The sequence below is a fragment of the Ahaetulla prasina genome, chromosome 2 (assembly GCF_028640845.1).
Source record: "Ahaetulla prasina isolate Xishuangbanna chromosome 2, ASM2864084v1, whole genome shotgun sequence".
Taxonomy (NCBI): domain Eukaryota; kingdom Metazoa; phylum Chordata; class Lepidosauria; order Squamata; family Colubridae; genus Ahaetulla; species Ahaetulla prasina.
The window spans coordinates 290,060,547-290,075,811 of NC_080540.1; the positions used below are offsets into that span (position 1 = coordinate 290,060,547).

Genomic DNA, 15,265 nt, shown 5'->3' on the forward strand with positions numbered 1-15,265 from the left:
AAAGTTACTAATGTTGGAGACCCCTGTTTTAGATAGTTTTGCAAAAATAGAGGAACAGAAAGGAATGATTTGACTGCGTTCTGGTGCAGTCCCAAATCCACTTCAAACTTTGACTCTTTTGTATTACCAGTCTCTCATACACCAGTCGACTAGTGAAAACTTTGTTATATAACTTCATCCGTCAAGAACGAAGCCCTCCTCCAAATTCCGATGTCTTCCAGCCTGAATCCGAAGGAGGTGGACTGCTCTATGGAATTGCATCAGGAGTAGCAAGTGAGTTTTATTGGTGCTACTGCTGCCTGTAGCTTTGTCCATCTGACATTTAATGCTTTTATTTGTCTGTGTGTGAGTATGTTTTGGACATGTCAAATGCAGTGGTGGGTTTCAAATTTTTTTACTACCGGTTCTGTGGGTGTGGCTTGGTGGGTGTGGCATGGCTTGGTGGGCATAACAGGGGAAGGTTACTGCAAAATCCCCATTTCCTCTCAATCAGCTTGGGACTTGGGAGGCAGAGAATAGATGGGGGTGGGGCCAGTCAGAATTTTTACTACTGGTTCTCCGAATTATTCAAAATTTCCGCTACCGGTTCTCCAGAACTGGTCAGAACCTGGTGAAACCCACGTCTGGTCAGATGCTAAATCAGGTATAAACCTTTTCTTCCTTTTATAAGAAATAGAAGTAGCATCTTTCGTTGTTATCTGGAACCTATATTCCTATGTCATTTCACTTTGTTCTATCTTGCATTCGAAGAGCGGAGTTAACAGATATAATGTATTTTTAAATTTATTGATATCCCGCGTTATTTTTATAAATAACTCAAGCCAGTGAACATAACTAATGCAGATAGTCTTCGACTTATAACAGTTCATTTAGTGACCTTTTGAACTTACAACATCACTGAAAAAAGTGACTTGGGACCATTTTTCTCACAACCCTAGCAGCATCCCCCTGGTCACGTGATCAAAATTTGGATGCTTGGCAATCGATTCATATTTATGACGGTTGCAGTGTCCCAGGATCATGTGATCACCTTTTGCAATCTTCCGGCAAGCAAATCAATGGGGAAGCTAGATTCCCTTAATAATCGTGTTACTAACTTAAGAACTGCAGTGATTCATTTAACAACCGTGGAAACAAAGGTTGTGAAATGGGGCAAAATTCACAACAACTGCCTCGCTTAGCAATAGAAATGTTGAGCTGACTGGTGGTTGTAAGTCGAGGACTACCTGTACTCCTTTCCCCTCATATTATCTCTACAATAACCACCCTTTGAGATGAGTTAGACTGAGTGAGAGATGCTAGTTTAAGGTGACCTATCATGTCTAAAGCAGGATTAGAACTCACAGTCTCCTGGTGATTGGCCCAAGGTGACTCAGCTGGCTTTCATGACTAAGGCGGGACTAGATCTGTCAGTCCCCTGGTGATTGGCCCAAGGTGACTCAGCTGGCTTTCATGACTAAGGCGGGACTAGAACTCACAGTTTCCTGGTTTCTAGCTTGATGCTTTAACCGCTAGACCAGATTGGCTGTATGTTTAGTCCCATAGATCATGAAGTCTTCAACTGTAATGCCAAGTGAGATTTTCAAACCTGTGATTCTTTATTTATTTATTTATTTATTTTTGTCACAACAGTATACACAAACAATTGTCATAGATAAAACAACATATTTTGAAGAAAATATATATATATATGTAAAAAAAATATGCATCAACTATATCAATTTGATATTTGATATAATGAAGGGAACAATAGGACAGGAACGGTAGGCACTTTTGTGCTCTTATGCACGCCCCTTATAGCCCTCTTAGGAATGGGGTGAGGTCAATAGTAGACAGATGATTTTGGGATTTTGAGTAGAGACTATGGAGTCAGGTAATGAGTTCCAAGCATTAACAACTCTGTTACAGAAGTCATATTTTCTGCAATCAAGTTTGAAGCGGTTGACATTTAGCTTGAATCTATTTTTTGCTCTTGTAATATTGCGATTGAAGCTGAAGTAGTCTTTTACAGGAAGGATATTGCAATAGATGATTCTGTGTGTTAAACAGAGGTCATGTCGAAGTCGACGGAGTTGTAAGTTTTCTAATCCCAGGATTTCAAGTCTGTTGGTATAAGGTATTTTGTTGTTTTCGGAGGAGTGAAGAACTCTTCTAGTAAAATATTTCTGGACTCTTTCTATTGTATTTATGTCAGAGATGTGGTATGGGTTCCAGACGGATGAGCTGTATTCAAGAATAGGTCTGGCAAATGTTTTGTATGCTCTAGTTAGTAGTGTAGAGTTTTTAGAAAAGAAGCTGCGTAAAATTAGGTTTACAACTCTTAGGGCCTTTTTTGCTATGTAGTTGCAGTGGGCTTTGGCATTAAGGTCATTTGATATGAGAACTCCAAGATCTTTGACAGGGTGGGGGTCGTCAGTTAGGTAATGTCCATCAAGTTTGTACTTGATGTTAGGGTTCTTTTTTCCAATATGTAAGACTGAGCATTCTGGACAAGTCAGTTATTCTACTTGCACTGCCTTTTCATCTCCTTGGTAAATCCCATGAAAAAGTATTGTAATTCATCTCAAGAACCATCTTTTTTGTGAACATTGGCAATTAGTTTTTGTTTCATTTCGGTAGCAGCTGCACGCCCAGTTGTACTTTACTTTCTATACAATGTCAGCACATGAATGTTCTGGCACAGTGATATACAATGTACAAAGCACTGGCCTTCCCTTGAATTGCGATAGAAATCACATTTGGTTTACCCTGCTTGTTTGGGTATCTATTTTCAGTATGAATCAATTCCATGTCTGTAGGGAATGCTAACAAGCCCTAACCACAGCGCTCGCTCTGTGTGTGGTACAAAGACCTTCATATGTGTTTTATTTCCTCTTTCTCTCCTCCCTCTGTGTAACTCTCCTGCAACAAAAAAACAATTAAGCCAAATTGTCTGCACTTCCTCCCAGTTAAAGACCCCACAATGAACTAAATGCTAATCCTAAACATATTTAGATCCTTAATGTTTTGCTTAAGGCAATAGAAAGCAGTGAAGAAGGGTCTTGGATGATTTGAGATGCAAGTATTACGCATCTGTAGGTCTATGTTTAGCCATTATTGGTTTCAAGTCAGGTTAACAACAACAGCAGAATCCTCTGTAGCTTTGGTAATGGAACAGTTTTGATTCTCACAATCATCCAGATGTTTGGCTTTTTTAAAATCCATTTATCAAGTCCTCCCCAAGGACCTGGAATAGTCAGATGTTGATGTTTGATGGTGTTAAAGGCATCGTCACAGGATGTAAGCTGTTCCGAGGAAAGCTGCCTTTTGCAATTGACTGACGGGGATTTGGTCAATGCCGATGATGTTCAAGTGGTGCTCCAGTTGTTTTGGGATTGCACCCAAGGCGCCTGTTACTATTGGTACTATTCTTGCTTTTTTTTTTTTGCCACCATTGTTCTACTTCTGCTTACTTTGTATTTTGTTATTTTCTCCAGTTCTTTCTCTTCTGTATTAATTTTATACAACAATATAATCTGTTCTCAATAATTAATAAATTATTATCATTAGTAGTAGTAGTCCACACATACTGTATGATATTGATATATTATGGACATCCTAGGAAGAACTTGATGCATAGGAAGGCCAGCACAGCTACAGAACTGGCAGATGTGATTTCACATTTTTGTGAATATAATAATAATAATGATTGGATAAAAAGGCCAAATCCAGTCTAAATATCTAGCTGACTGAATGACCAACCATCATCATCATCATCATAACAATTTTCTATGCTGCCCAAATCTGGGTGGTTTTAATATCAAATAGATCATTAAAGAACATGTGACATTTTGTTTGAGCTAAGTTGAGTTGAGTTGACTCCAAAAAGAGTCAACTGTGCAGAGTACAGAGAAAAGCAAGAAAGATGATTAGAGGTCTGGAGGATAAAACATATGAAGAACTGGGTAGGCCTAGTTTTAAAGAAAAGAAGGACTAGGGGTGATATGATGGCAGTGTTGCAATATCTCAGGGGCTGCCACAAAGAAGAGGGAGTCAAGCTATTCTCCAAAGCATCTGAAGGCAGAACAAGAAGCAATGGATGGAAACTAATGAAGGAGAGAAGCAACTTAGAACTAAGGAGAAATTTCCTGACAGTGAGAACAATTAATCAGTGGAACCACTTGCCTCCAGAAGTTGTGGATCCTCCAATCCTGGAGGTTTTTAAGAAGAGATTGGACAATCATTTGCCTGAAATGGTCTACGATACACGTAGCAACAGTCAACAAACTCAGGGTTTGTCAGTAATGATCACCTGGCTTATATGTTCACTTTCCACAACTGTACGTTCTGTACGTGTTCTAACTTCTGTTAGAAACGTCATCGTTGTCCTTGTTCCTTTTTGTTGTCATTGAAACGTCCTTGTCCTTTTATGAATTTTCAGAAGTTTGTCCTTGAAGCATTATTATTGCTCAATTCATCTAATTGAAAATCTCTGTCTAATCAACAGTGTGTTGACTTCAGTTGTTTAGGCACTAGCCAAGTGGGTCTATGACAATCCGCCGCGGCCAACTTGACATGGCCAATTCGCTACGGCCAACTTGCCCCAGGACAACTCGTTGCGGGACAAAAGTTACATTCACATCAAAGAAATGGTGGAACAAAATCATTTAAAGAAAGGATGCAAAATGAGTGACAGAATGAAAATTGAATGGCAAAAGTTAAAATAATTTTTTATTGGATTTAAATAAACAGAATTGCTAAATTGTTCCACAGTGAGTTGTCCTGTGGCGAGTTGGCCGTAGCGAGTTGGCTGTGACAGGTTGTCACATTCCCTAGCCAGGCACCTAAAAGTTATCACCGCGAAATGTATGTTGTTCCAAGTAGGTTCATCTTTTGCGAAATTAGTAGTATTAAGGCCAGTAAATTTATAATTTCTAAATATTCGGTGAGTCCTTTGGGTATTGCACCAAGAGCTCGGTGCAATTGATATTGCATTCCATTTTTTCTATACAATGTTTCAATCTTTTTTTAAAAATAAAATTTATTAACTTTCTATTGTTTACATTTATTAGTGCTTAATAAACATCATGTTGTCTAGGTATTTAATTTGCTTTAACAATACGGATTACATTTTTAATCTCCACCCCTTTTTCCCAACCAATGATAAAATAAATTCCACGTTTGATAATATTTTGTATGTTCTTTCTGTTTGATTGTCAGTCTATCCATTGTAAGTCTATCCATTTCTGCACAAACTTTCAATCTTGATGTGCGAACCACAATATAGTTTTATTTTCTCCGGTTGTTTTTTATCGGTTTGTCTTATCTCCACATCAGTGAATCACATCATCTTTTCTAGAACAGTGTGAGGTCTTTATTATTGTTGTTATCATTATATCTGTCTACTAACGGACGTTCTTGAAAATTCTTTCTCCTCAAATTTCAAATTCCTCTTAATGTGGACCATGCTCCATCTCAAAGTGTAGTAGATAACAACTTTCTGATGCTAGCAAAATTTCTTTTAACCAGTCAACCACTATATAATTTGAATACTCTGTATAATTTGAATCACTCTGCTAAACAAATAATTCCCGCAACACTGTCAAGCTATTTACTAAATCTGCACTACTATTAATCTTCTCATTGTTCCCATCACCCATCTCTTTCCACTTATGACTGTATGACTGTAACTTCGTTGCTGGCAATCCTTATGATTTGTATTGATATATTGACCATCATTTGTGTTGTGAATGTTGTACCTTGATGAAGGTATCTTTTCTTTTATGTACACTGAGAGCGTATGCACCAAGACAAATTCCTTGTGTGTCCAATCACACTTGGCCAATAAAAAATTCTATTCTATTCTATTCTATTCTATTCTATTCTATTCTATTCTATTCTATTCTATTCTATTCTATTCTATTCTATTCTATTCTATTCTATTATTGTGTTTCTCAGTAATGTGCTTGAGTTTTTCATGGTCTGCGTGGTTGTCTCTTGAAAGCTACTCAGAAAACTTTTATGAGATCTGTGCATATATTAAAAAAAATATTGTGTTATTTCTTGCAAGAGTTGTTAAAAGATTTAAGAGATGGTTCGGCAAGCTTTTCTGTTATCAGTGGAAAAACCTGCCTCCTCAGATTCTGTTTGCAGACTTTAATGTACACTGGAATATTTTGGTACTAAATGGGAAATAGTTCAATTGCTGGGATTTTTATAACCTTATGCATTCTTTTCAATAAATCTTGTTAAAGAGACCATGTGAGTATCATGCTTGGAAATTTAACGAGCTCCCATATAATTTGGCATTTACTATTACAGTTATTCCTCGACTTGCGACCACAATGTAGCCCAAAATTTATGTTGCTAAGAGAGACATTTATTAAGTGATTTTGCCCCATTTTATGACCTTTTTGCCACAGTTGTTAAGTGAATCACTGCGGTTGTAACGTTACTATCATGGTTGTTAAGTGAAACTGGCTTCCACATTGACTTTGCTTGTAAGAAAGTTGCAAAAGCTGATCACATGACTTGGGGACACTGCAACCGTCATAAACATGAGTCAGTTGCTAAGCAACCACATTTTGATCATGTGACCATGGGGAATGCTGGCAACGGTCATGTGAGAAGTGGTTGTCAGTGCCGTTGTAACTTTGTCACTAAACGAAAGGTTGTAAGCCAAGGACCACCTGTAGTCACATTCAATTTTTGATCTGGTCTAGATCAGGGGTCTCCAACCCTGGTCCCTTTAAGACTTGTGGACTTCAACTCCCAGAGTCCCTCAGCCAGTAGGCTGAGGAACTCTGGGAGTTGAAGTCCACAAGTCTTAAAGGGACCAGGGTTGGAGACCCCTGATCTAGATATATATTATTCTTTCTCTCACTAGTTATGCATAATATTCTAGACCTTGTAGCATAATACCTCAATATTCTCTCTTTATTCTCAGCTGGATTGTCTCTTCCAACATGGTGCTTATTGTGAATTTGTGATAGTATTTAGGATGACCTGTATTGAACAGGTAGGATTTGGGGGGGCTGCAAGAATCAGTATCAGAAATGGGTAGGTTTTTTTACATCACAAGTGTCATTGCACAGTCTTGCACAATTGTGCTGGTGCTAAATAAATTAAACTAATTAAAAATGGCTCAACTTTCAACAGAATTTCCATGAGCGTGTAAATCTCTTGTAAATAAGGAGAGAGTAATGCAAGGGCATTTTGCAATATCATGTATCTAAAATCACATGAAGTTTGGCAACCATGCAAGATTTCAGCCATTTCTCAACTGCTTTTCAAAGGTCGCTTAATTACATGGTTTCTGGATAACTATAGCTCCTAGTTGGACCATAAGAAAGGCCGAGCACCAAAGAATTGAGGCCTTTGAACTCTGGTGCTGGAGAAGATTCCTGCTAGTCCCTTGGACTGCAAGGCGAACAAACAATCAGTCCTAGAGGAGATCAACCCTGACTGCTCTTTAGGTGGCCAGATCCTTAAGAGGAAACTCAAATACTTTGGCCACCTAATGAAAAGGAAGGACTCTCTGGAGAAGAGCCTAATGCTGGGAATGATTGAGGGCAAAAGAAGAACGGGACGACAGAGAATGAAGTGGGTGGATGGAGTCACTGAAGCAGTCAGTGTGAGCTTAAATGGACTCCAGAGGATGGTAGAGGACAGGAAGGCCTGGAGGAACGTTGTCCATGGGGTTGCGATGGGTCGGACATGACTTCGCAACTAACAACAATAGGACCTAGAGGTGCCATATTACCTATTCCTTTTCTGGGTTAACCTGCAGAATTGATATCGGGGTCTGGATTAAGGAGAAAAAGTAGTAAGGCTTTTTTTAAAGAGCTGGGTTTGAAGTGAAGATGCTAGAGAGGTGTGGCTGTAATATCTCCCATCTCCTTCAATCAGTAGGTAACATTGTGTGCAAGGAAGCTGGTACGGGTAGTCCCCGACTTAACAACAGTCCATTTAGCGACCATTCAGACGGCACTGAAAAAAAGTGACTTATGACCGTTTTTCACACTTATGACCATTGCACCATCCTCACGTCATGTGATCAAAATTCAGATGCATGGCAACGGACTCATATCGCTGATGGTTGCAGTGTCCCAGGGTCATATATTCACCTTTTGTGACCTTCTGACAAGCCAAGTCAATGGGGAACCCACAATGGAATATGTTTTATGTTATATTTTAGATTATGTTTGTTAGTTACAATACCCTGTATTCTGTTCTGGGAAGTCTCGGGGGGGGGGGGGGAAGGAGGCGGGGAAGGGGAAGACTATAAATTGATTGGTTGCCATTGTACAGGAATAATAGTAGAATTAAACAAGTTGGAATGGTGTAATGTCGGGACTGCTCGGCAAACACTCCCGAAGGGAAAGGGTAAGGAAAGAGGAGTAAAGAAGGAAGAAAGTAGGTAGGTAGGTGGGTAGGGAGGAAAGAAGGGAGGGAGAAGAAAGGATAGGAGGAGGAGAAGAAGGAGAAGATAGAGGGTTAGAAAGGATGGTAGTGAGAAGTGGGAAAGAGGAGGGGAAGTAGGAAAGCGAGGAGAAGGTGGTGGGGGAAGTTTAAGAAGGATGAGAAGGGAAGAAAGGATTAAAGGGGGGAGTGGCAGTCGAGCAGCCCTGACTGAGTATAATTTGAGTATAGGACTGATTGTTGGATAAGTGATTGTATTGTACACTGGTCAAATTGTGGGAATTATTATGGAAAAATAAAAAAATTTTGCAAAAAAAAAAAAAAAAAATGGGGAACCCAGATCCACTTAACAACTTAACTAATTTAAGAACAATAGTGATTCACTTAACAGCTTAACAACCCTGGCAATGAAGATCGCAAAATGAGGCAAAACTGACTTAAACAAATGGGCCACTTAACAGAAATGTTGGGCTCAATTGTGGTCGTAAGTCGAGGACTACCTGTAATCGGCTCATCATGTAAAGTGCGATATCTTTCATAAAACCTTGTCAGTGCTTGTTTTGCTCAGCTGTGTTTAAAGTGAATTTCAGGTTAACTTTCAAGAGAAGTTTGAAACTGAGCCTGTCCGTGCATTGGATTGTCCTCATGGAGGCAGTAAAAGCACATGGCTTTGACCCTTGGAATAAAACTTCACGGAGAGACACTTCTTTCATTTCAAGCTGAGAAATTATAGCTCATCCTGCTTGTGGCTCCCCCATTTCTGCTAGGTGAAGGGCGGTGGGTCAGCACAGGTGCACGTTTTTGAGTTGAGCATCTGCTCCTTGAAACAGAAGCCAAGTTAGTTTGGAGCATGGATTTGCACCATCGCTTATTGATGAGTTTATAAGCAATTGGGGGTTAGTAATTTTTCTTTCTTTCTTTTTTTAATGTAAGCTGTGGATATTTCATGACTCTATTTTGATAGCAGCTTGTATAAGTCAAATAAAATGAAATGGATCTGGTAATGGATTTGGGTGGGATGTTGTTGTTAGTTGCGAAGTCGTGTCCGACCCATCGCGACCCCATGGACAACATTCCTTCAGGCCTTCCTATCCTCTACCATCCCCTGGAGTCCATTTAAGCTCGGCTGCTTCAGTGACTCCATCCAGCCACCTTGTTCTCTGTCGTCTCCTCCTTCTTTTGCCCTCAATCGTTCCCAGCATTAGGCTCTTCTCCAGTGAGTCCTTCCTTCTCATTAGGTGGCCAAAATATCTGAGTTTCATCTTCAGGATCTGGCCTTCTAAAAGGCAGTCAGGGTTGATCTCCTCTGGGACTGACCGGGTGGATCACCTTGCAGTCCAAGAGACTCGCAGGAGTCTTCTCCAGCACCAGAGTTCAAAGGCCTCGATTCTTTGGCACTCAGCGTTTCCTATGGTCCAACTTTCACAGCCATACATTGCAACTGGGAAAACCATCGCCTTGACTATAAGCACTTTTGTTGGCAGGGTGATGTCTCTGCTTTTTAGTATGCTTTGGATGGGATAAGGAGAACTAAAAGCAGGACTGTCTTCACTTCTCCCCACAAAAATCAGAACCCATGGTGTATCTCGTAGAGTAGAAGAACTCAAAATACAGTTGAAGGATCCTAGCATTAAAAAAAAATTACCTTCTGTGGTCTTTCCAACATCTAACCAAGATCCTTATGGGCACAATTGGAGTATTAGGTGCATTTGAATTAGGGGCTTCTAGTCTTCTTTAATGGGATACAAAGATCCGTCCGGACAGTAGTGATGTCATTTATTTATTTTATTTGTTAAAATTTATTTGCCGCCCTATCTCTCTGTGGGGCTACTCTATGTGGCTTACAGAAATAAAAAGGAAGAAATGAAAAGAGTAGAGCCATAAAGAGTAGAATCATAAAAGGAACGATGAAAAAGGAACGCAGAAGAAGAATACATCAAATATCATAACCCCAAAAATGGCTGGGGAGAGAAGCGAGGGCAGTGGGGGGAGGAGCAGGAGTTTGCCATCAATCCAGGAGCCACCTCTGTCATGGAACTACCCAACTGGGTCCAAAAGCCAACCGTCAGAGCCAGGTCTTCAAGCTCTTGTGAAAGGATAGGAGGGTGGGGGGAGGGGGGCAGATGTTACTTTAAAGCAGAAGTGGGGAATAATGGCCCCTATATGACTTGTAGACTTCAACTCGTGTTGCGGGCACCTGTGGTGGCCCAAGTGCTCTGCCAGTGAAAACGGGCTCCCGAGCTCCGTTTTCACCTGGGATGGCCTCCTGTAGCCCTTTGCCAGTGAAAACGGAGCTTGGAAGTCCCGTCCGTGACCCTCCCGAGCTCTGTTTTCGCTAGCAGAGGCACTGCGGGCTGGTCCTTCGCTGTTTCCAGGGTGTCCCCACAGGTCAGATCTAAGCACCCTGCAGGCCGGATCCAGGCCTTGAGTTTGACACCCCTGCCTTAGAGGGTAAGATGTTCCAAAGCAGGGGTCTCCAACCTTGGTCCCTTTAAGACTTGTGGACTTCAACTCCCAGAGTTCCTCAGCCAGCTTTGCTGAGGGACTCTGGGAGTTGAAGTCCACAAGTCTTAAAGGGACCAAGGTTGGAGACCCCTGTTCCAAAGGATGGGTGCTACAGCAGGGAAGGCTCTTCTTCTGGATCCTGATAGTCGGAATTCTTTAACTGACAGGATCGGAAGTTGGCTGGTTGCCATTTTTAGCTCTATTTTAAGTGCTTAGATGGTTTTATGTAAGTCAAATAGATGCAGTACAGTACAGTACTTATGACCATAATTGAGCCCAGAACTATGGTCCCAAGTCATTGCAGTTGTAAGTTTACTTATGTGACAGGTCTCATCCTGGACATAAACTGTTCCAACTCCTACCCTCAAAACGACACTATAGAGCACTGCACACCAGAACAACTCGACACAAGGAGAGTTTTTTCCCGAACGCCATCACTCTGCTAAACAAATAATTCCCTCAACACTGTCAAACTATTTACTAAATCTGCTCTACTATTAATCTTCTCATTGTTCCCCATCACCAATCTCCTTCCACTTATGACTGTATGACTGTAATTTTGTTGCTTGTATCCTTACAATTTATATTGAGATTGTTTCCTGATTGCTTATTTGCACCCTATGACTATCATTAAGTCTTGTACCTTATGAGTCTTGATGAACGCATCTTTTCTTTTATGCACACTGAGAGCATATTCCTTTTGTGTCCAATCACACTTGGCCAATAAAAAATTCTATTCTATCTATTCTATTCTAATTTTCCCACACTTGTAACTTTGTTATCCTGCTTGCAGGTATTTGCTAGATCCATGATGGCGAACCTATGGCATGCGTGCCAGAACTGGCACATAGAGCCATTTTTCCGGGCACGCGAGCCATCGCCAAGCTCACCTGAAGCTGCGCATGCACGCGCGCCCCATCTGGTGTTCAGGCCTCTGGTGCACATGTGTGCAATTCAGGGGACCCAGCTGGTCTTTGGAGCACTCCTGCGCATGCGTGCATGTTTGTGCATGAGCGCGAGATGACTGGTGCGCAGTGTGCGCATGCGCAAATAGCATTTGCGTGCCTGCATTGCACGCACGAAAGCTGTGCGCATGCGCAGATGGTGCGGTTGTGCATGCAGCACATGGGGAGGAGCCACACATTACCGCGGTTGACATGTGAGCGTGCGCAGTGTGCAAAGCGCGTTCCTGTTCGGCCCTCGGTAAGTAAAAGGTTTGCCACCACTGTGCTAGATCATGTTGCCAGCAGAAAGAACCAGTCTGGATTTGAGGGTCTGGATTGCTCCAGCAGATAGGAAAAAACAGAAATGAAAAGAAGAAAGTAAGGCAAGAACATTTTCAACCTCCCTGTTGTGTCTTGCCCGCTCTCACCGCAGCCGGGGTCTGCTTATCTGCTCCCGAACACGGAGGAATGTATGCCTCCCGGCCCCAGTTCTGGCTCCATGCCCAGACAAGCTGCAGAGGAGGGGGCACCTCCCGGTCCCAGCCCTGGCTCCATGCCCAAGCAGGCTGCAGAGGAGGGAGCATCCCCCGGCCCCAGCCCTGGCTCCATGCCCAGGCAAACGGAGCAGCTAGACCCCTCCCCCTCCTCCACAGCATGTGAGCCTGAGGAAAGTTTACTTCCAACAACAGCTGATTGGAGTGACCCTCGCATCAGAAGATTGGATAGGCGGAGGCAACAGAAGGAAGGGAGGGGCAGGCCTTAATGAGTGCTGAGTCATGGAGCCACACCCCATGGCCTATATAAAGGATCTGCTTTCTGGCAGTCTCTGAGTCAGGCAAAGTTGAACTTATCTTGCTGAAGTCACTTTCTGGTCTCCTGCCTGCTCTGAGGACTTTGCTAGGACTTTGGGCAGAGCTGCAGAGGCAAGCCTGATTCGGATTTCCCTGACCCGGCCGTCAGCGGAGGAGTGGGACACGACACTCCCATAAGTTACTTTATCCATAGAAATTCAAGCCTGATCTTTTAAAGATTATATACGTGTTCTTATCTTGAAAGAATACCTAACTCCCAATGTTGGGATGTTAAGCAAGGGACATGACTACGTGTTTTCCTTGTGGTCTGAAGGCTGTTAATGTTGCGTGTGATATTTTGAGGTTTTTTTAAACCTCAGAATGATTCAGTGATTTTTTTTGGGGGGGGGGGAGAGGGGAGACACGTTAGCCAGCACATGATGTAAAACACATAAGATTTATCTTCCCAACAATATGAATATGGATGCTTCTCCAGCACGTTCGTATGTCTTTTTTAATGTTATTTTGTCGATCCAGTTCCCCGCTAATTTAGCTGTCTGCTCCCAGTTTGCAGCCCAATCATTGTGAGTTTGCTAATAGGCTTTCTAACGGTGTACATCTCATGCCTTTGCCATAGACGTGTTATAAACATTTGAGCTGAATCAGATTTTCCTGGAAATATTCAGTGGGCAAAATGGAGTTACTGTCACTCACAGGAAAGTGTTTTTCAGCAGCTTCCACATGGGCAGAGTTACACACACACACACACACACACACACACACACACATTCCCTAAGACCAAGATGGCAGTGACTGTCAATATTAAGAAAAGAGTTCTGATAGAATTTGGGCAACCTTCGTGACGAAGGAAGGAAATTTATCCTAATTTGCCTCTTTGGATGTGAAGGTTTCAGGGAAGTTTTTCCTCTTTTCATTTTTGTTTATTTACGCATTGAAAGGCCAGGTCAAGCATGCAAGGAAGTCTCTGGTTTTGACATTTATTTCTTTTAATTTAGGCCAAGCTGTTAGCAAGATTATAACAAGCAACATTATTTCACCCCCCCACCCAAAAGTTTTAAAAGAACCAAACTCTGCCAAGGTACAGTTTCCAACACAAGTTTTTTTTTAAAATAGAACCTCTGATAAATGGCTGTTTTCCTTTTGAACAAGCCATCAAAAACATTTTTTCTTCTTCTGTGAACATTTGCCCAACCAAATTAGCTTAAGACTAAAGTAGTGTTTTGGCCCTTAACAAAATAGCAGTGTGTGGATAAAGCTAATAGCTTAGTTGTCAGAGATTAAATTTGATCACCTCCTTCCCAGATTGGGTCTATTTATTATAGATAATTGAGAGCTGAGGTTTTATGTGGCAACAACATAAATTGGACAAGGTGACATGTTGGTTTCTTCAGTGACATTTTTTGGGGTGATTGGCATGGAACGAAATGACCCCGTAATTGTGAAGAATATAAAGAATTCAGAGGAAGAAATGTGGATTAAGATTTTTGGTTATCATCAAAGTGTGGCAGAGCCCTTTTGGATAATGCCCAGGGAAAAGGGGAAGCTAACAAACCTTTCTGTTCTCAAGAATCCTTTATAAGCTGAAAAGATGGCATCCATTTGCATTTGATCCTGAGAAACTCCTCCACAGACCAGTTCTATTATTAATTTCCAGCTTATCAGGAAATGGTACATACAGATAGGCCTCAACTTACAACCATTCATTTAGTGGTCAGAGTTATAAAGCCCACTGAAAAATCTCAAAAAGAGGGAGTCAAGCTATTCTCTGAAGCACCTGAAGGCAGGACAAGAAGCAATGGATAAAAACTAATCAAGGAGAAAAGCAACCTAGAACTAAGGAGAAATTTCCTGGCAGTTAGAACAACTAATCAGTGGAACAACTTGCCTGCAGAAGCTGTGAATGCTCCAAAACTGGAATTTGTAAAGAAGATGTTGGATAACCATTTGTCTGAAGTGGTGTAGGGTTTCCTGCCTAAGCAGGGGATTGGACTAGAAGACTATTCTATTCTATTCTATTCTATTCTATTCTATTCTACTCTACTCTACTCTACTCTACTCTACTCTACTCTACTCTACTCTACTCTATTGCTTTACAGCCCTCTCTAAGCAGTTTATAGATTCAGCCTATTGCCCCCCAACAATCTGGGTCCTCATTTTACCCACCTGGGAAGGATGCAAGGCTGAGCCAACCTTGAGCCTGGTGAGGTTTGAACTGCCAAATTGCAGTCAGCAGGCAATCAGCAGAAGTAGCCTGTAGTACTGAGTTTGAGCCTGTTACGATCAAACACCTGGTAGTGGGCAGGATGCAATACTGCATTCAAGCCACTGCACCACTGCAGCTCAAAAAAAGTGACTTATGACCATTTTTCACATGTTCTACTGTTGCATCATCCCAATGGACATGTGATCAAAATTCAGATACTTGACAATACGTTGAATGACCGTTTCGACCATGGTGTCGAAAAAAAGTGACTTATGACCATTTTTCACAGTTGAAACTGTCGGAGCATCGCCATAATCACGTGATCAAAGTTCAAATGCTTGGCAATTGACCCATATTTATGACGGTTGCACTATCCCTGAGTCAGGTGATCACCTTTTGGC

General features: G+C 41.6%; 1 protein-coding gene across 4 annotated transcripts in view; it reads left to right on the forward strand.

The window, feature by feature from the left end:
- The window catches only part of DYM (dymeclin), a 291,188-nt gene that overhangs the window by 77,344 nt on the left and 198,579 nt on the right, over nucleotides 1-15,265 (forward strand). For all 4 annotated transcript variants that reach the window (XM_058170966.1, XM_058170965.1, XM_058170967.1 and 1 more), the window contains one exon: nucleotides 131-273. In XM_058170966.1, coding sequence (XP_058026949.1) covers nucleotides 131-273 — 143 coding nt within the window. The remainder of the gene's footprint in view (nucleotides 1-130; nucleotides 274-15,265) is intronic.